General features: G+C 39.3%; 1 protein-coding gene across 4 annotated transcripts in view; it reads left to right on the top strand.

Moving 5' to 3' along the window:
• Nucleotides 1-19577, top strand: part of SYTL2 (synaptotagmin like 2) — a 63419-nt gene that overhangs the window by 22143 nt on the left and 21699 nt on the right. For 3 of the 4 annotated variants that reach the window (XM_072850797.1, XM_072850798.1, XM_072850799.1), the window contains 5 exons: nucleotides 7465-7613; nucleotides 10364-10502; nucleotides 16810-16882; nucleotides 17468-17567; nucleotides 18615-19496. In XM_072850797.1, the coding sequence (XP_072706898.1) occupies nucleotides 7465-7613; nucleotides 10364-10502; nucleotides 16810-16882; nucleotides 17468-17567; nucleotides 18615-19496 (1343 nt within the window). Of the gene's footprint in view, nucleotides 1-7464; nucleotides 7614-10363; nucleotides 10503-11688; nucleotides 11792-16809; nucleotides 16883-17467; nucleotides 17568-18614; nucleotides 19497-19577 lie in introns of those variants that run through there. The other variant, XM_072850800.1, reaches the window with a different exon arrangement.

Raw genomic sequence — 19577 nt, 5'->3', positions numbered from 1 at the left:
CCGTTGCCAAAGACAGAGAGGATCCAGCACGTCAATTCAGCAACAACCTTTTTCCAAATCAATGAAACTTGATTTTTTTTTTTCCTTTTTTAGCTTTAGCAGTTTAAAAATAGCACTTTTTTTTTTTAAATACTTGGTTTAATGTAGTAAAGGGGCAGGATTTCTGAGACATTTCCAATAATCAAAGTATCAAGTGGCACTCACAGTTGCTGATTTCTTGGGTATGTAAGTACCTAAATACACCCAGGTGAGAACATTCCTTTTTGGGCTGTAAGGTGCACCTGTCCGGGCAGAAAAGGATAGGCTCATGTCTTCTGGATTAATTCACCCTTATGGACATTGTTTAGCACCAAATATGACTTTCCAAATACAGTGACTGTTCAGGAAGTAGAGCAATTTTATTCCCTAGCAAAATGCACATGCCATTATTTATCCTTTTTAAACAAAGCCAACTGACATAAGAATGACTGTGGGTTTGGTGGGGAGGCTGATTGTTGCTCTCCAGAGATATACTTTAAAAAACCCACAAAACAAACCCACCCTATTCTAAGCGAACTCCTTTTTTGCCCAAGTCTCCATTTGTCACTGAACAGACAAAAAAATAAGGGGGTATGCATCCTCCAGAAAGCTTTTCTGTATCCTCTATGATTTCTGATAGGTTCATCAGACCAAAATAACAGTGAACTACATTGGTCTCAGCCACCTTGTGAAGAGCCAGTAAGAAAAGCAGGACTGCTTTCATCTTAATCTGGTGAGATAACTGGGGTTAAGGAAGAAACCCTACTTACTGGTCTTGGTAACAGACATGGCATTGGACTATACTGGGAACTGGGCTGATACCTTTTCTTCCCAGTATCGATCACTAACTTGTCTACTAGTAGCAGATGGGTTATTTGACTGGGTGATTCTTGTTTGGAACAGCTAGTGAAGCAGGGTGGATGGAGCTTATTTTGTACAGTAGAAGAGTATGCTTAAGGGAAAAAGTGATACTAATAAGGCTTTTTAACCTCTAAATTGAGTACTCCCTCAATACGTATGGTTTTCCCTACAGTACAAAAACTGTCTTGGTAAGATCTCTCTAGCACATGTTTCTGCGTGGGACTGTGTTGTATTATTGAGTGCCAAACTGAAGCCTTTGTCTTCAGAGTAGATTAGTCTTGATTAGTAGCTTGCCCGAAGTCCTAAAATGCAACCTATTCTTTAGCACAGCATCAATTTCTTGGAGATGCCCTTGCTGGCAGTGTGAAGGAAGCTATGATGCAGGCTCTTCTGCTCACTTACAGTTGCTTGTACGTGTCCTGTGGGTTGTCATTTGATCAGGGCTGTTTTTGTGCTTTATACACCTACTTTTAAAGCCTATAAAGTATTGGGAACACTGTGTTTGAGCAGAACCTGTGAGCGAATGCACATACTTTCTAGCAACTTCTCCTCCGCAGATTCAAGTTGTCTTGTGGTGCCGTCCAGGCTGACTCTAATACCAAAGGTGTATTGTCACAGCATAGCTGTTCCTTTGTTGTGGAGGATTTGTTGTTTGTTTGGTCTTGTCCATGGCAGGTTTACTTGAGTTGTGTATGAAGAGGGAGGGGAGGCCATTTGGGGAGTCTCTACACAAATCCTTCAAAACAAGCAGACAAACTAAACAGTGGAAGGCTGTTCTAGAAATGAAACAAGTGGAAGCTAATAGAAACTGTGAAGGCTGACAGACCTTGAAAGACTCCTACCTCCTGTACTCTGTAACCTCAACAGTCTTGCTACAGATTTCCTGAATGGAATAAAGTTAAGCTTCCATATAGTAAGACATGCCTAAACAAATTTACATATTCTGTGTGTCTGCCTAGGGAGTATCTAATTACACAATCCATAACATATTCCTTGTAAAATGAAGCTTACTTCAAACTTAACAGTGCAACTACTAATACGAGAATAAGTCTGAGTGCTAACTGCAGGTGACATATTAGAAAGGCATATAAAATTAAAGGACTCCGTCTTCAGTGCAGAATGTATATATAGTTCAAATGAAATATGGGTACAACATGCCAGTCTGATGCCTCACATGTGGCCATCTTATTGGAGAGAAATGATGTATAGCAGGGTTAATCTGGTCAGTGTGTTTCACAGACACTTGCTCAGCGCAGAAGTTGTGATCATAGTTTTGGTTCCAGGTTCTGGTGGAGACCATATTTCAATGGGCAACAATGCTGCCTGCTTTCACTTCTTCCTCTCCAATCAATTGATTTCTCATGCCTATGAGCATGCAACTCGTTCATTCTAATGCTCCAGGCCTGGATGCGTCTGTCTTCCCTTCTGGCTTCAGAATAAATGTCAGTTTGTTTTGTCATCAAGACTTGTGCTGACTACAGCCTAGTTAGTTCTCCAAGCATCCAAAAGCAAGATGCTAGCTGTGATTAATTCATCAGGGTATTGTTAGTAGACCTAACACACCCAGACTTCTGAATAGGCATAAAATGGAAGAACATGCATGACTACAAACGGAACTAGACTGCCTTTTTCTCATGTCCCCACTTACCTCTACCTACCCAAAACCTCGCTATCCAAAGAGACCCCAAAGGCAAGAATTAGAGGTGTTGCTGATGAGGTATCACGATGACAAGGATGGGGAAAGGTTGCATAACCCCATTGGTTTGCTTTATTCTTCCTGGAATAGCCCTCAACCAGTTTAAAATTATATTGCTTTATTGCTTAAACCAATTAAATGGTAACTGATTTTTTTGAAAGTCATATGTGTGCAGCTACCATGCAAAAGGAATAATCCATATTCGCAGCTTGGGACTACCCATTATAAATGTTTTGGGTGTAGTTCTCTAACAAATGACAGAGCAGACTTTTTTCCTACAATTTACCTAGATATGTGCAGACTAAGCAGGCATGCTCATGCAAAGTGGAATGCTTAAACAGTTACTCCTTTTGCCTTGTAAACCTTTTATGGCTGTTTCCCACTCTCAAAGAAGAAAAAAAAATCTAATCAAGTCTGACACTTATAATGCCTGGTCCAATATCCTTTTACTCCTGTTCTTGCATGAGTGATACTACAAAAAGTTTATCTTGTCTGTGTTCAGATGGTGACTCAGAACCTAAATCCTTTGTCGTCTTTTTGTTGGTTTGGGGTTTGTTGTTATGCTTGCAGCAAATAGAATTGAAGATAAATTCCTCAAAAGTCTCTCTCCTTCCACCTTCTCCACTCATCTGGTATTTTATTTGCAGGAGGGAGGTTTTGGAAGTGAGTTTGTAGAGAAGGTGGTGGTATCAGGCTTTAAAAAGCCTTTATTTTGCCACCACTGGGGTGCTTTTTTCATATGTTCAGAATAGGGGGTGTGAGATGCTAATGAATCTGTTTATTTGAGCCAAACATAGACCCTGATTTAAAAGCTTCTTAGTTTGTCACAAAAAGTCTCAGAATGTGCTGGCACCACACAGACTCTCCTGTCTGAAAGCTCAGTTTAAGCTGTCGATTGAGGAATAAGGTAATAAAAGAAGTTATTAAGATCACAGTTGTCACATCTTGTAAATTCTGTGGTGGTTTGTAATATGGACTATGAACAAGGGGAGTACAGAGGACGGAATTAAGAGACACTGAGGAGATGTAGCTGAACAGTTTTAGATATAGGTATGTATTGCTAGATACTGTTGTTAAAAAAACAACCCAACAAAAAAACCAAAATAGAAGTCATCACTTTGCCCTGACATGCAATGAGCTATTACACTAGCCTACAAAGCATAAGATAAACCATTCTGCATTTGCTGATAGGAAGGGTGACAGGGACTGATTATATCAGAGCAGATTTCCTGCCTTACAGTGGTACCATGTGATTTAGCCCACTATCAGATGTTCCAGAAGTGGGGAGAAATAACCCAATTAATACATGTGTAGATTTTCTGTTTGCCTGCAGAGTGCCTGACAGTTGCTTTGTATGCCTATTTAGTGTAATTCTGTGTGTATGTAATGCCCTAGTGGGGTGAAAAATTTGTTGTCTTGCCATCAAAAATGTTTCACGTAGGCATAGTGGAAAAATCCTATTAAGTAATGGGGGAACTCAGGTTTATTTTAAAAGCAGATTTTAGAGTGAATTCCTTTTAACTATGTACCTTCATTTTGTTGAGTTTAATCTTCCTCTAGAAGAAACAAGCACTAGCTTTATTATAACTTGAGGCTGTTTCACTCTGAAAACTGCGACATATGCTAACTGGCATTTTAATAGACCACTGAGGGACTCCAAAATACATGCTTATGTCATATGTAAAGCTGTTGTTTTATTTTCTCCTAATTGCAAACTTGGCAACTGAGCCTGCAATCTGAATCTTAATCTGGATACCTACTAGTTCTTTGGTCACCAAGAGGAAAATAATGTAATGACAACTTGGTTAGTCTTTCTGTTGACTGGGGAGCTGGCGCAGAATCAACTGTTGGCTTCTAATCCTGTTGTGTGCTGGGAGGTGTGCGTAGCAGTGGAAAACCATGGCTGCAGTCTGATTTCTCCCCTGTTCCTTTCAAGGTAAACCACAATCTAAATCTCATGCCTAGCAGTGAAACAGGCCCACACAGTGCAAGCAGTTTGATATTATTGCTAAGGCCTGCTCATAGCAGAGCTTGAGAATTCAAGTAGTGTTGTAAGAATTCCCATTTGTAACCTCAGTAGCTGTTTTTGCAACAAGTCTATGATGACCTGGTGAACACAGGCTTCTTAAAAGCTTTTTTTCCTTGCCAAGACCTAGAACTAAATGTCTTTCTGATAATGGAAATCTTCTTTATTTGTGGCTGGGGAATGCCTGGGAATAGCTCTAATGTTTATGTTGCTCTTAGTTCCTCAAAATATGGGACTGAGAGGCTAAATACTTCTGTTGAAGAGACGAGTAAGCCAAGCTAACAAAGGTCAAGTGCTGTCAAGGTGAGAAGAGAAGGCAAAAGAAGTAGTTTGTAAGTCAGCTGCTGTAAGCTTCTGTCACTTCTTGCCATACAAGCCCTATCAGCCAGACAGGTCGCTTGTAAAGGAAGTACTGGGTAAATTGAGAGCACGTTTATACCTTTGTTAGCAAGCATAATTATCTCCCAAAGTCTAGAAGGCCTGTTGAGCTGGTGGAGTTAAGGTATGCTAACTTCCAGAGACAGCAAGCTGGGGTGGGAGCGAGGTGCCTGACATTCACTTCCAGCTAAAATGACAGCTGCCTTGGCCATGGATAACATTGAATGAGAGTCTAGAGCCGTGACAAATCCATACCTCTGTCTCTGTCCTGCTTATGTCATGTTAATTGGTTGTAGATCTGAGAGTCCAACAAGCAGGTAAGTAGGCTGACACAGCTGAGAGGCCTGGGATCCTGTCCACTTCTACAGTGATTTATCGGTCTGAGCTAACTGGTAAAGGCCTCCTACCACACCCTAGTTTCAGTGGTTGAATACAAAGGGGAAAGGATTGAGCAGTGTCAGGGGTAAAAGGGTTGAATCAAACAGGGTGAGGGCATTGCATACTTGTCCTGTGACTCAGTACCTTCACGCTAGAGAACCTTCCTTGTCATGTGGTGTCATACTGCCCTGAAGCACTAGCTGGGGTCAGAGCTCTGCTGCCCTGCAGGCTGTACAAATAGCTGAAAAGCCAGTCCCTAGCCTTAAGGAGCATCTGTTCTGAGAAGACAAATAACACATGGGAAAGAAGGTGAAAGGGAGAAGCAGTCATCTGTGTACAGAGTTCTTGCGTGACATATTTCCACTATTCCTGCTGGCTGTGTTCATAAACTGGCTGAGCAATGAGGAGTTGGCTCATACCTAATATATTTGCTTGAGGACAGAGGGAAGCTACTGCTGTGTTCCTGCTCCAACTCAAGACCTGCAGCATATGAGAAGTGCGTATTTTGGCTCTTAGAGAAGTACGGAGTGAGGGCCAAATTGAAATGGCCCAGTAATGCTATGAACTGTTGAATCTTGGTATTAAAAATGCCAGTGGTGACCTCAACTCCTGGCAGCCTCAGCTGCGTAGCTGATTCAAGACAGAGAAGTTGTTTACACACCTAGGAGGGACTGACTTGACAGTACTTTCAAAAAGAAGTTTAGGTATTCAAATTCTAATATAGCTGATGCATTCCAATAAGCCTTTTTCATTTATGGCCACACAAGGATGAAGGAGAGGTTGAGTGATAGGTGAGAAAGGCCTATCTTTGTGTGAGGGTTGGAACTGGCTCAGTGTCCTTTCTCTGCTGTGAATGGTTGTCTGTACTTGATAGTCAAATCTGCAACCTTTAATAAAAGGACTGTCATCATACCTGCTTGATTGCACTAGAAGTTCCTTCTCCTAAACTCATGAGCAATATAAAACTGCCATGAACCTCCTTGGGGTTGGACTAGATGACCTTTAAAGGTCCCTTCCAGCCCAAACTGTTCTATGATTGGCCATCAGGCCTGTGGAAGATAGGCACCATCACACAGCGATGTGGACTGTGTTTAGCCTTAAAGCCTCTGAATGACTTGATTTGTTTTGATTTCTCCCTTGGGCTCTGTTATTAGCTTGTTTGCTGAAGGAAAGGACATAAATGGAGAAGGCAGATGAAGCCTGACTTAACTTTTTTTTTTTAATTAAGTACTCTCTAAATCTGTGTAGTAACTTTCCTGATCTGCAGGTTAGTCTCCAGGCCATGTATAAGCATATGCCTAACGTGTTATATGCTTAACGAGGAAAGAAAAGAACCTCTCAAATTGCACACAGCAACTCTTTATTCTGTTAAAGTATGCTCATAAAAGCAGGGTGACCCTGAAGCCTGACATCAAATTGTTAAAAATCTGCTTCGCAATATTTAAAATGGCTGCAGTTCACACGATAGATACATGCAGATTAATAAACCTCACAAACTTATTTTACTGTTTCTTCCATATGATGCTGTCTTCCTTTGTAACTCATTGTATTCATATAAGGATTTTTGTGTAACCTATGGAAAAAATGGCACCATCTTTCCAGTGCACTTCTGTAATGTGTGTGTAAAAGTAGTGCCATATGAACAGCCTGAAAAGGCGTCTTCTGAGCCCCAAAACAGCCATGGACTTAATTTTGGCACAGATTTCTTATGCTGCCCTGCTACCTTATCTCAGTTTTAACCTTGGAAAACTGGCCTTTCGAGGCAAGAAGTCAAGATCTGCAGTTACTGGAGACTTCTCCAGGGCTGTCTCTGCTTGAGAGTTTATCATAGCAAAGCATTTTTTTTTTAAAGTTACTTCAACTGATGCTCTGAGGGTAGCAGGACTGAGGCTCTTCCCTCTCCAGCTCATTGTCATTCTGCATAATTAAATAAGGAGAGTAACAGGTCAGAAGATGGAAATAGCATGCTGAGACAGTGTTAAAAACACCCAAACCTACAAAACACAACACCCCCCCAGCCCCCCCAAATCCGACTTTATTCTGTTCATACAGGTAAGTAGGTTTTGTGTGTGTATCTCATTTATTCAAATTTTTTTCCCCTCCCCAGGCATTTACCAGAAAAAGTCAAAGATGATGTTCAGCTAAAGAATATGAGCGGGCAGTGGTTTTATGAAGCAAAGTCAAAGAGGCACAGAGATAAGATACATGGAGCGGATATTATTAGAGCTTCCATGCGACGGAAGCCTGCCACTCTTGGTAAGCATTTTGTTTATATTTTATTTTGGAAGGGCTGGCTCTTACTTAGCTAACCTCAGACACTGTTGTTTGTGAAATACAAGAATAATATTGGTATCTCTACAAGCAGAAAATGATGCAAAAGAGAGATTTCCTGTGTAGTTTACAATGTAAGCTTTTCTCTCCCCCAATGCTATGTATTAAAGACAAAATTCTGTGTGATGACTGCTAACAGGAGGGACTGGCTTGTGTTTATGTGTAGGTGTAAAAGCCCTCTGCACTCCTGGACTGCATTCTCATTTCCATTTTTGAGGCCTTGTGAGCTACCCTGGAACATGCAAAGAATCAGAGATTGAGGAAATTGCTCTTTAGTATGGATTTCCAAGCTTTTAGAGGTCTCGGTTTGAGACCTCGGAGGCTTAATTTATTTTTTTATTTTTAAGGAGACCAAAGGTACTTCAAGTTGATTTGAAATGGTAGGCACCATGAGCTAGAGCTAGTGGTTATAACTACTGAAATATATGTGCCGGGAGCTCTGGCAGCTAGAACTGGCATTCTGTGTCCACATTACCTTTAAATGCACCCACCACCATTCCCCACGTCATGGCAGGCACCCTCAAATGATCTGTTAGAAATGTTTGTTAAAGCCAACTGTGTTCATGTGCCAGATAACAGTTGCAGACATTAATTTAGTAGTACAGATGGGTAGTAGTATATTGTGTGTAAATTGAGTAATGTTGACAAGCTTGGTGCTCACTTGATAATAAGTATTATATTCTGAAACTCTTATTTTAAAAAAAATCAGAATGTGGGAAGATAATGCATTGTGTTTAACATCAGAAGTAAATAACAGTGTCTTGTTTGGAGAGAAACAAAACAAAAGAGTAGAATGTAAGAGCTGCTCTACTGGACCAGACCAAAAGCTCGTCTCCCCAGCACCCTGCCTCTGAGAGTGCCTGGCAGCATGCGTAGGCTCCAAGGCCAGGACCAGCCTGCAGCCAATTGCACCTCAGACTTTTTTGAAATAGAGGCGGTATTTCTGGATTTTTTTCTTTCCCCCCCCATTAATTTGTTCAAGAAGTTATTTAAAGCCATGCCTCTTTAACACTCACCATGTCCTGTCGCAAGGCATTTTAAAATTAAGGTTTTCCACATAAGAAGTGAACATTTCCTTTTCTGGTTTTGAGCTGATCACCATTAACATTAGCCCTGGGAGACAAAGTGAACAGTTAATGTATATTCACAAAAACATATATAATATAGTATACAGGATTTTATAGACTTCTATTATAAATCTCTCAGCATCTGACTTTCTAATTTGAAGAGTCCTGGTCTATTTTGCCATTCTTTGTACAGAAAGTGATTTTTTTTTTTTTTTTTCCTTAGAGAAATTGACCCCCATCCCCTCTTAAACTCCTCTAGTTCTACTAAATCCTTTTGACTTAGAAGGGCAAGACTCTTATTATTCTCACTAGATTGCACTGAAATATGCAATCTCTTTTTCTTTTTTTTAAGTTCTATTAAGGGATATTGCTGTGTGCTAGCAAAGCAAGTAAGGTACTTCTCTCAATACTGTGGATGGACTACAGCTTGCTACTTTCTGTAGGTTTTGTAACTACACCTTAGCCTTGTTTTCCTGTGTCTAATCCTGCAATGTTACACCTTCTCAATTCCTGTGTTCCCAGCGATGAGTTTGGATAATGGCAGTTTAGTCAGTTTGAGATTATTGTGTCATGGCTTTGGGTTTTTAAGTTAACAAGAAAAGGCCTGAAACAGAAAAGAATGCAAAAAATCACAGGTGGTTAGTGCAGCCTGTTGTTTTGTCTGGTTTTGGACTTGAAGGTTATGAAAATCAGCTGTAAAATTCTAGCTAAATTTTACAGTAACTTATAGCTTAAAGGAAATGATCTTTTGCCATATGATCTTAAAGGAAGGTTAATTACTCTCAATCTTTTTACTTGAACAAAGGTGCATTCAGAACTATGTGCAATTGCTTGGTTTCAATGACTCATTAGATGTCAAGATATTTTTGCTTGCAGTTATGGATAGCAAAAGTGAGAATAAAAATCTTGCTTATTTTTGCACACTAAATAATTTTTCATTCTAAACTGTTGAAGTGCAAAAAGCAGTAGAGGAAATAATGTAAACTAATGTTTTGACTCTGAAAAGGGTTATCAGAATAGGATTCTGTCCCACCCCAAAAAGAAATGCAAATGTATTTGCATTTGCTGAATGAGGTGGGGCTTTTTGTTTCATTTTTTTTATACTTACCTTCTTAACTTCTTGTGGTAATTCTGTCCATAAAGGATTAGCCACCTGCTTAAATGAGAGTTATGACCAACTTCCAGTTTACTGCTGTAGGAAGGGAATAACCGACTTGATTAACTGAATTTCAAGGTATTTTCAGTTTCCTATGGTTTAATTGTTTTTATTTCCTCAGGACACTGAGGCTGAATTTTCAATGTTTATCTAGCTGCAAGAACTACAGGATCGGTCTTTACCAGGGTTGTTGTAGAAAACTTCTCCATTTAGGATCACTTTGAGGTCTCAAGCAGATGTAGCTGCAGTAGTAAAGTGTTCAGAGCAGTATGTGACATTTCTAGTAGCATTAAAAAAATTATTCTTCAGAAGGCACTAGATCTGCTTCTATACACAACTCGAGTATAGTGGACTTTTGAAATAGCTGTAGGACTGAATGCAAATACTTGTATTTGCTTCTTAAGAAAGTATGAACATATGGGAGACAACAATATTCTTGTTTCATGTTTTAGCTGAAATGAGTCAGAACAAATCAAACAAAGCAAAGGACAGCTGGGTGAGTAATGTTAATAAAGAAGTCTTTGTGCCACCAGAACTACATGGCATTGTGGAACATCAAGAAGACGAACAACAACTGAAATCTATTTTGAGGTAAGCTGTCTGTCTGATCACACTTAGTATGTATATATTGGGACTGGTGAAACTTGTGAGCTGTAAGTTCCATCCCAAATATTGTACTCTTCCTCTTATTTCAAAGGCCATCAAATGTTTCCTCAGAATTGTCCAAGGAATCTGTGCATGTGAAAGGTTGACAAATCATAGTCATGCATTGTTAATTGTTCTGCATTCAAATGCAGTTACCTCTTCAAGGGAAAAGTTGTCAGTGGTGTACAGAATGGTCCCACACATGTTCTCATGTCACCATTTAGTCTGGCTCCCAGAAGTGAGACCAGGATTTTGTGGTTAGAATGGCTGGCCATGGCCAGTCCTCTGCAGTTAGTAATAGGGGGACAATAACCTCTGCATCTCTTCATTCAGTCACTTAATGAGACCAGACTGTTGCTTCAGCCTGAATTTTAAGCTTGGATCATATGAAGAATCAGAGACTGAGAAATTGCTCTTTAGAATTTTCTGGATTTTTGGGTGCACAGTTTAACACCTCGGAGACTTTTTAAGAAGACCAAATGTATTTCAGGTGGAAAGAACCAGAATCTTTGGATACTTGCAGAAAATATGTCAGATTCTACCAAGAAAAATAAATGTCTTCCTGGAAGGGAGAGGTTTCCATTCAGAGTAAGGCAAGACAGTCAGCTTGGATATGCCTGAACGGCTATAGTTGTTGCAGGAAAGCTGGCTGATAAGTAGTTTCTGAACTACAGAGGATTTTGTATTAAATCACTCTATCTCAAGTCTGCAAACATCCCCAACAGCTCCATGTTGCTTTGAAATATCCTGAGTTGATTTCTGAGAGAGAGAGATACATCTTCTCGTTAAAATACCTACATGTAGTAATTCATTGGCTGTGTGAAAAGCTTTCAAAAAGTCTGCATTTGAAAAGGAAAATGCCGATCTCTTAGCTAGGGTGACAGCAGGTGGAAATGAAATGTCTTTAAATGGCCAGATTCCTCAACACCATTGAGGAAAGAAGAACCAGGGTGTAACACAGAGAGCTATTGTTTGTGCTTTCAGTGAACAGAGTGAGATAAGAGCCAGAGTTACTTCTTAGGATGACTGTTTTACTTCTGGTTGTGCCATTGATCAGCTCTAACATTTCACTTTCTTGTCTGTCTTCTAAGTCCTTCTCTGTACGTCATCTGTTTTTTCTTTGCAGCAAGGCTTGTCTCCTACTATGCATTTGTACAGTATCTAGTAGCAGTTGAATCTTTCACTTTCGTGGTCTGCAAACTGGGCACGCACGTTCACGATGAATGGCACCAAAGGTTGGTGTAAGTCTTAACAACTCTGGCTTGCATTACTGGCCTTTCTTATCCTTCACGTATCATTATCAGTGAACTCAAAGGGGTATTTGTCTTACCCGCATCTGAAATTGTGCTGAAAAAGGGCAAATAAACTGCTTTGTTATAGACTTCCCAAAAAATGAAGTTGTACAGTAAGGATGATAAAGGTTGCTTATCACAAGAAAGAGCTTAGCTCCCCTCCACCCAAGTTGGCTGATGATGCTGACAGAGTTAGTTATTACTGAATGTGTTTTGTTTTTTTTTTTTTTATGGGTGGCTTTTACCTTCAGGAGATTGTTATGGAGTTATTTCTTTATGGACAGCTCAAGACATGCTGCTATTTAATGTATCTTTTAGAATATTTTGCATGTCATCTTGCACATCAGGAAAAGATGATGATACTTTAAAAGAAGTACAGCCTTATAATGTTATTCTTACCATTACAACTCCACAAATTGTGTGTGATTGATAAAGAGCAATACATTCATAAACTGCCAGGGCAGCCTCTTCAAAAATATATAACATAATGAGGTTTAAGACCATGTAGACAATTGTTTGGAATATGACCAACTTGATAGTGGTCTTTAACTTGAGGTGATTTGATGACTTGTTTCAGGTCACAGCCATGCGAAACTTAATAATTACTGTCCCGGACCCTATCCTGCCCTCTGCTCCAAATTGTGCCAGAAATTAATCAGCCTGTATGCCTTGTTCATGTGTGCTCATACTCTCATTGATAGCTCAAGATCTTCCCTCTAAAGGAAGCTCACACAGAGCAGGATTTGAGACAGTTGGAAGTGGACCTTAGGAATTGATCTATAATATGTGGGCTGGACGCTTACTTGCATTTACTTTGCATAAATACTTGATTAGATGTCTCAGATTATTTGCTTCTAAAATGTCAAAAGCTGAAGCAAGCAAACATGGCAGGACTATGTGCAATTCATTGCTTATGATTTCAGTATGGGCTTATCTCACTATGACTGAATTAGCCTACACAACATTGCATGTGGGAAATCGCAGGAGGTGCCATATGTTTTTAAAATACTCCTCCTTTCTGTTCTCTTGATACTGGACTTCAAAAGAAACTGGTCTGACATGGCTGTAGGCCTGTCCCTAATGCAGGAGCTGATCAGGAATTGAGGGGAAACACAATGCTGGGAAAACAATAACCACACCAGCTGGGGTGGGAAGGGAAAGCCTAGACGCTACAAACATTTAACTTGGCTGTTAGAATAGCAGAGCCACAAGGCATTACTTGATTCTTCCTCTTGCAATGCAATAGTCTCATTGTGGCTAGAACTAAGAGGATGAAGCAGAGTATCATTCTGGAGGTTGGCATTGCATAAAGTGAGTTCACAGCTTCTAGTGTCCAAATGCTACACGTGGTTTAAGCACTTGGACTTTTAAAACATTTTAAAGTGCCACTTTAAGGGTAGGTTTGTGGGAGTTGTGGATTTTAGGGTTTGGGGTTATTTTTTCCCCTTCTTCCTCTAAGAGTGGGCTTCAGGCCAGCACTGGCTTGCAGTCTTTGCATAAACTGAACAACTGGTAACCTGAGGATTAGGACCAGAAGACATGTGATAACAAATTACCCAGACTTTTTTTGTTCTGGATCCTATTCTTAAAATGAAACAATTCTTACTGAATGTGAAGAAAGTTCAGTTCTGGTAGATCTGTTTGTAAACTGCTGAGAGTCAAATCCAGCCCTGGGGCCAGTTCAACTGCTGTTGAGTCAGGGTGCTTCTATATTAGGTGGAACAGAAATCAACCCACAACTATATTCTTAAAATTATCACAGTGATCTTTATCCCCACACCCCAAATATCTACATTCAGTAATGAAGCTATGAACAATTTTTTTCTTGGGCATTATATCACTGTGGTACTTTTCTTGCATACCAGAGCCTTTACAGGCCAAGTGTGTGAAGTGTCTTTGAAGGTGTAACCTTGCACGGAACAAGTTTTCATAGGGTGACTCGGACTGTCAATATTACCTCTGTTCAGTGATGCCATCTGTCTATATGCTGAATCTCAAAAAAGGGCAATGTTAAAGGGGTTTTATGTTTCAAATTATGATTTGTAGGTTGTTTTCTTCCCTAGGCTAGAAAATATTCTTAGCCTACATTGAACAGGTGACAAGTGTGGGTCCCAGAGTTCTGTGAGGTGAAAATTTGCACAAAAGCCCTAATTCTTAAAATCCATGTAACTTTTCTGGAATAATAGGGGCACTGGGATACCTAGATAAGGACATTTTTATGGAGTACCATTAAATCGCACTAGCTTTACTGACACCAGATTCTCTGCCCTTCAGGATGAGCCCAGGAAAGCTTCTTTGTTTGAATGGGAGGCCATTTCTGAGCAGACCGTATTGACAACGCCTGCAAATCTATAACCCCTTTCTCCAGCTTTGCTCCTGCCTTGGCCTTGTTGCCTCTTGGCTCCTGTCCAGTCTGTGTGGAGTTTGGGCCTTCATTGTGGTTCTAAGCACTTTGGTTTGCTGAATTGCAGTGCAGGAATTTTTTAATCTGGGTGTATTTATCAGCTTGGCTTCATATACTTTCTTAGATTAGCCTCGTGAATGCAGCATATCTGGGAACTGTTTGTTCAGTTTTCCCATCTGTATGGGTTGAGGGTAAACTCATATTTTTCAGACCATTTGTTGTGAAACTTAGTTATAGGATCCTGGGTGTGGCTTTTTCTCTACCTTATGTTTTCTTTAGAGCAAGGTTTTCGGTATGTAATGCCAAATTAACAACTCTTTAATTATTCTATGGTAAGTCTGAAGTAGCATTGCATTAAAGTATTGTGGGATTGTGTGTGTGTTCAATGAGACTTAAAAAAGTTACCTCCTCACCTGTAAAAACTGTAGACCAAAGAATGTCTTATCGGATTTTTGCAGCCCAGGGTACATAACAGTATTTTCTTTGTTTAAAATGAGGGAAGGGTTGAAGCATTCATGACCTAGACCATAAAAAAAAAAAAAAAAAAAATCATGTTTATCCTGTTGGGTAGTAGACGTTGTAGATGAGACACAAAGCGCAGGAGCATGCAGGTGCTCATAAAAACACAAACTCAAGTGCTTATAAAAGCAAGATCACAAACTCCAGTTCAGCAGAACAAAGTTTCTTTAAATATATGTATTTTCAGACTTAAAAAAAAAAAGTATTAGAACTAAGGTTAAAAACTGTAATGTGGAATGGTATTTTTTGAAAATAAATTAAAAGTGGCAATATTGAGCTCTTTGAGAATTAGAAAACTTTTTTTCTTATTTAGGATCAGAGAATAAAAAGAACAATAATAAGCTGTTATACCTGGTGTGTGCATATAAGAGGCTGCTGCAGTTAGTGTTGAAACATAAGAAGAGTTTATTTTTTCACCCATGAGATAGTTTCCATTACAAGATCAGCTCACACCTTAAGTTTGTATCACTATGCATGGTGGTATATTTCTTAAAGGTAGTGTTGAGCCAAAAGAGCAAGGAAGAGATAGAGAAGGAAGTTTATAGCTCAGATTACAACCGGTATTTTTTTCCTAGCCTTATGTTCAGGCTGCACATTACTGTATCATCTTATCTTCTCCATAATGGTGTTTTTTCATTTGTAAAATGGGAGTGATGTCACTTCTCAGACACACTTAGCAGTCCAGAGGCCAGTAGCCTTTCAAGGGTAGCTGCCAGACTTTTTTTTTCTAAACTTCAAGGTTAACTGTACTGCACCCTGGAGAAGATGGGAAAGTTGTTCCCTCCTCAGCGGGGCAGACTGTTGCCAGTTACCTGACTGGAGACATCTTTGGCTCTGTGAGGAGGCAGCTCCTGTTTGCACCTGGAACTTGATGAGAGCTGGGAACTGTTTTCTTGTCCTGAGATACCACATCTGCCCTCAAAAGCATTGTCTTGTGGCTCTGCTACTTACCAATCAATATCTGAAAGTCTTATCACCCATGCCAAAGATCACTGACCAAATAAATATTCAGTATTGGAATCTCCTTGTACATCTATATTGGAAAAAAACTGTAGGAGTTGCTTTCCTTCCTAGCCTGAGGTCATATTTCCTACCTGGAGAATATTCATTTTTCCTGCCTTGTACTGTTTCCCCCATCCCCAAAATCATAAGCATGTAAGTTGGTTAATGCCAGCATTTTCTATATAAAGTTAAGATACTGAATGTGGTTGTTATACGAAGATGATATTTAAATCCACATCTAACTTCCATCTTCCAAAAACAAATGTTTTTTCATATCTGGGATGTTTAGATAAACTCAAACTATAAAAATCTGATTGTTTGGGAAAAAAACCCCTTGCATCATTCTGTAAATAGGTGAAATATTTCTTGACATACTGTAGGAGCTGTCTCTTCTAGCTGTTTTAATTTCTCCTTATTTGGGCTCTACTTAGTCAGGGTCACAAGTAATAACTTCACTTATGCTATCAAACCACAGATTTTATAGATCTTAATTCAAAGAATAGCTTATAAGCTATACCTCTGAGGGAATGTGTTGTTGTCTGTGGCATGTCACATCTTTGCTGTAGCGGTGATGGGGTTTCTCTGATTTTTCTGACTTGGACACTTTGCAGAACTCTATTTTTATTAGATTTTGGCACTTTCCTCCACTTTGATTTCAGTCCTAGAAGTATAAATGTAGGACAAGGGTGGAGACAGCAACACTGATATTGTTTGGAGAGTGGCTATATTTACATAAAGCTTGCTCAAAAATCTAAACAATATCAAAAATATGATTTCTGTCGTGCCAAGTAGAAGTTGTATTGAATTCTTTAACAAGCAAATAAATTTTTGCAAGGAAACAAAGCAGCAAGAATATTCCCTTGCTATGGAAAAGAGAAGGTATGCTTCTAAATCTGATGAGAACAGGCTAAATAGAAAACTCCAGGTGCCAAGAGGTTATATTCAAGTATGTATAAATGAATCTGTTTTTGCTTTTTGAAAAAGGCTTGAAGTAATGTCCTGATTGCTGAAGTTGTTATATGCTTTTCCTTTGCAGTTCTAAAACAACCACCTCTGTGTCAGACAATCCAGAGGAAAGACCTATGAAGGCAGCAGTCTCACCAGTAAAGGTATGATTGGTATCGAATATAGCAGAAGTTATCTTTTACACGCTGTGTGTTTCTTTGCTTCAGTGGTAAAGATAATTAAAGATTTGAGGAAGAAAGATAATAAGTTGGAAAAAATGAGTATTTTTTTGTTTTGGAGGGAGATAATGGAAACCACTAAAAGTTCATCCCTCAAGTGCTGTTATGGCTATAATCAGTGGTTGTCTGTGCTTGACATTGTTTCCAGTCTTGTCAGCCACTGAAAAGAATTGTCTTGCTGTGTTCCAATGTCTCTAAAGTCACAGAAGTAGAGATAAAATTATTTAACTTGCAACAACTTGGGATTTTCAACTGTCTTTAAGTGGTGGCTTATCTCTGCTGTTGGTGACTTCAAAAAGAACAGGATGAGGCTATCATTAGCTCTTCTGATAGTTCCCTGGTTCATACTGTTTAGGTGTTTTGTCATGTAACCAATTTAAGAGGCATGCTTTCAGATTCTTTGCTGACAGGGTAGCGAGGCAGAGGAAATCGCTGCACTTTCATTTATTTTGTCAAGACCGTACTGATAGAACAGTTTGACTGCAATTACAATGTTCATTCCTTTTTTAGCAAAGGAGAAATCCATTTAATTCCACTGCATCAGGTGATAACTTGAACAGCGGGGAATCGGAAAACAGACCAGCCACTCTACCTCAGCTATCAAAGAAGGGTAAATACACTTATTTAGCATATGACTGTGAATTTCATGGTGGTTTATATGGAAATTATTTTTACTGTCATTGCTTCTTTTTGTAAGATATCAAAACCTGTTTTATCTTAACTATTTGGAGTTATCAACTAGTTCATTTCAAACCCCATGTAAAACATGTGAATATACTCAGGAAATGGGTGTTTACGTGAGTAAATGAGGTTTGCTTCCTTTCTTTTACTCACAGTTCTAGTCAGTATTAAGCACTCCATCTGAGAGGGCTGTTTGTCCTGAATTGCTGTTCAGAGAACAGAGAAATTTCCTTGAATTTGGCATAGCTGTCTTTATGACCTTCCAGTCACTGCTGCTGTTGGCTCAACAGAAGAAGCCTAACTCTCATTGATCTTTATTTTTTCCTTTGTTTTCTCACTTCTGTTTATTTTTGAATACTCCCTTTCCTGCAGTGTTCTCTGTAAGTAAGTAGGTGATTGTTGATATATCATAATACGGGAATTTGAAGTTGTAATTTACAGGCTCATACATGGAAATTACTCTTCTGTCTCTGTTACGAAGCTTGCCAACAGGAAAAAGGAAGACTTGCACATTAGGAATAAAAAAATCTTCATCTCCCTCCTGGGAGATCACTTCTGCATTTTACCTTGTTCCATATGACTGTGGAAATAGCCTCTTTCCATTTTCTGTAGGTTGCTGTTTATGTTCTGAACCTGAAGAGGTGTATGCATATTCAAAAGCTGCCCTTCCCTGCAAAGTTTGTCCCTTGCAGGAATAAAGCTGATCAAAAATTTGGTGTGCTCTCTATCTTTGGAATCATAAAATAGTTAATATTTCTAGAATAAGAAAAAACTGCAGGATTTTCATCTGTTAAAACTTCCTGTTACATACAAATAAAATCAACACCTATGTTGAATTTCCTCCTGTGTTTTACTGCAGGTGTCTCTAATAAACCAATATAATCACTGCATTCTAGATCTGCACTGTCATACCCCTCTGTTTATGCAGGTGAATGTCACGTAAACTCATGATTTCTTCTCTGTATATGTCTTACAGAAATTTTGTCACTCTCAGAAGAGAGCCAACCTAAACCAAACTTACAAAATGATGAAACAGAGAAATATAAGAAGCCTTCTGTAGAACCTACTGATGAATCACAGAAAGGACTAGTTAAGCGTCCTGTCCCAAAAGCTAGAAAATTAATTCACAAAGCAACAGATCCTGTGTCACAAAGAGAAGACTTTGTTCCAAAGCCAGCCAAACAGACAGAGAGGATTAATGGCATTGGTATACTGCCCAGGGGCATTCTGAAGCGCAGTTCAAGTTCAAGTTCCACTGACTCAGAAGTTCGTGTTAGTCAGATGTTAGATGTTCAGAAGAAGAATGCTCTTCCTACTGCAACTATTTTTGAAGGAGAAGCTGAGAAGAACTCTCTTACGGAAGAAGTGGAAGACTCCACACAAATTTCACTGGAAAAACTAAAACAAGTGAGGTTCTCATCTAGCACAGGTAAAGGGGAACCTCTGCAAAGCCCACAGCTACACCATGGTAGAGAAAAAGGAGAGTTTGATTTGTTAGAATCTGATGAAATAAAGAGTAGTGGAAATGATGCTGTTAGATCAGACTCATTTGGGAATAAGCAAATTTCTGCTGTAAAGCCTTTGGGAACCTGTTCATCAGCTTTACAAGTAAAAACAATAGATGAATTACAAGATGACACATCAGCATCCTGTCCTTGTGATACTAATAGGTCAGTCTTCCTGGTTAATGAAGCCTTGCAGACAAAGACAGTTACTCCTAAGAAACTTGAAACTCCACAGAAGACCTCCAGCAATATCCTGCCAAATAGAAATAATGAACTGAGTGTTGATGAGACACGTGAAAATAAAGCCAACCAGTTCTTGAGCCATGAATCAAAGTCACACAAAAACTTTACTGGTAAGAGACTAATAGGAGTGAAGAACAGAATGCAATGGCATATAGCATATATCCATTAATGTTTAAATCACTTGTATCTAA

Source organism: Ciconia boyciana, chromosome 1, assembly GCF_034638445.1.
Source record: "Ciconia boyciana chromosome 1, ASM3463844v1, whole genome shotgun sequence".
Lineage (NCBI taxonomy): Eukaryota > Metazoa > Chordata > Aves > Ciconiiformes > Ciconiidae > Ciconia > Ciconia boyciana.
Note: the sequence above shows the minus strand (reverse complement) of the source record. Positions and strands in the feature narration are given on the sequence as shown.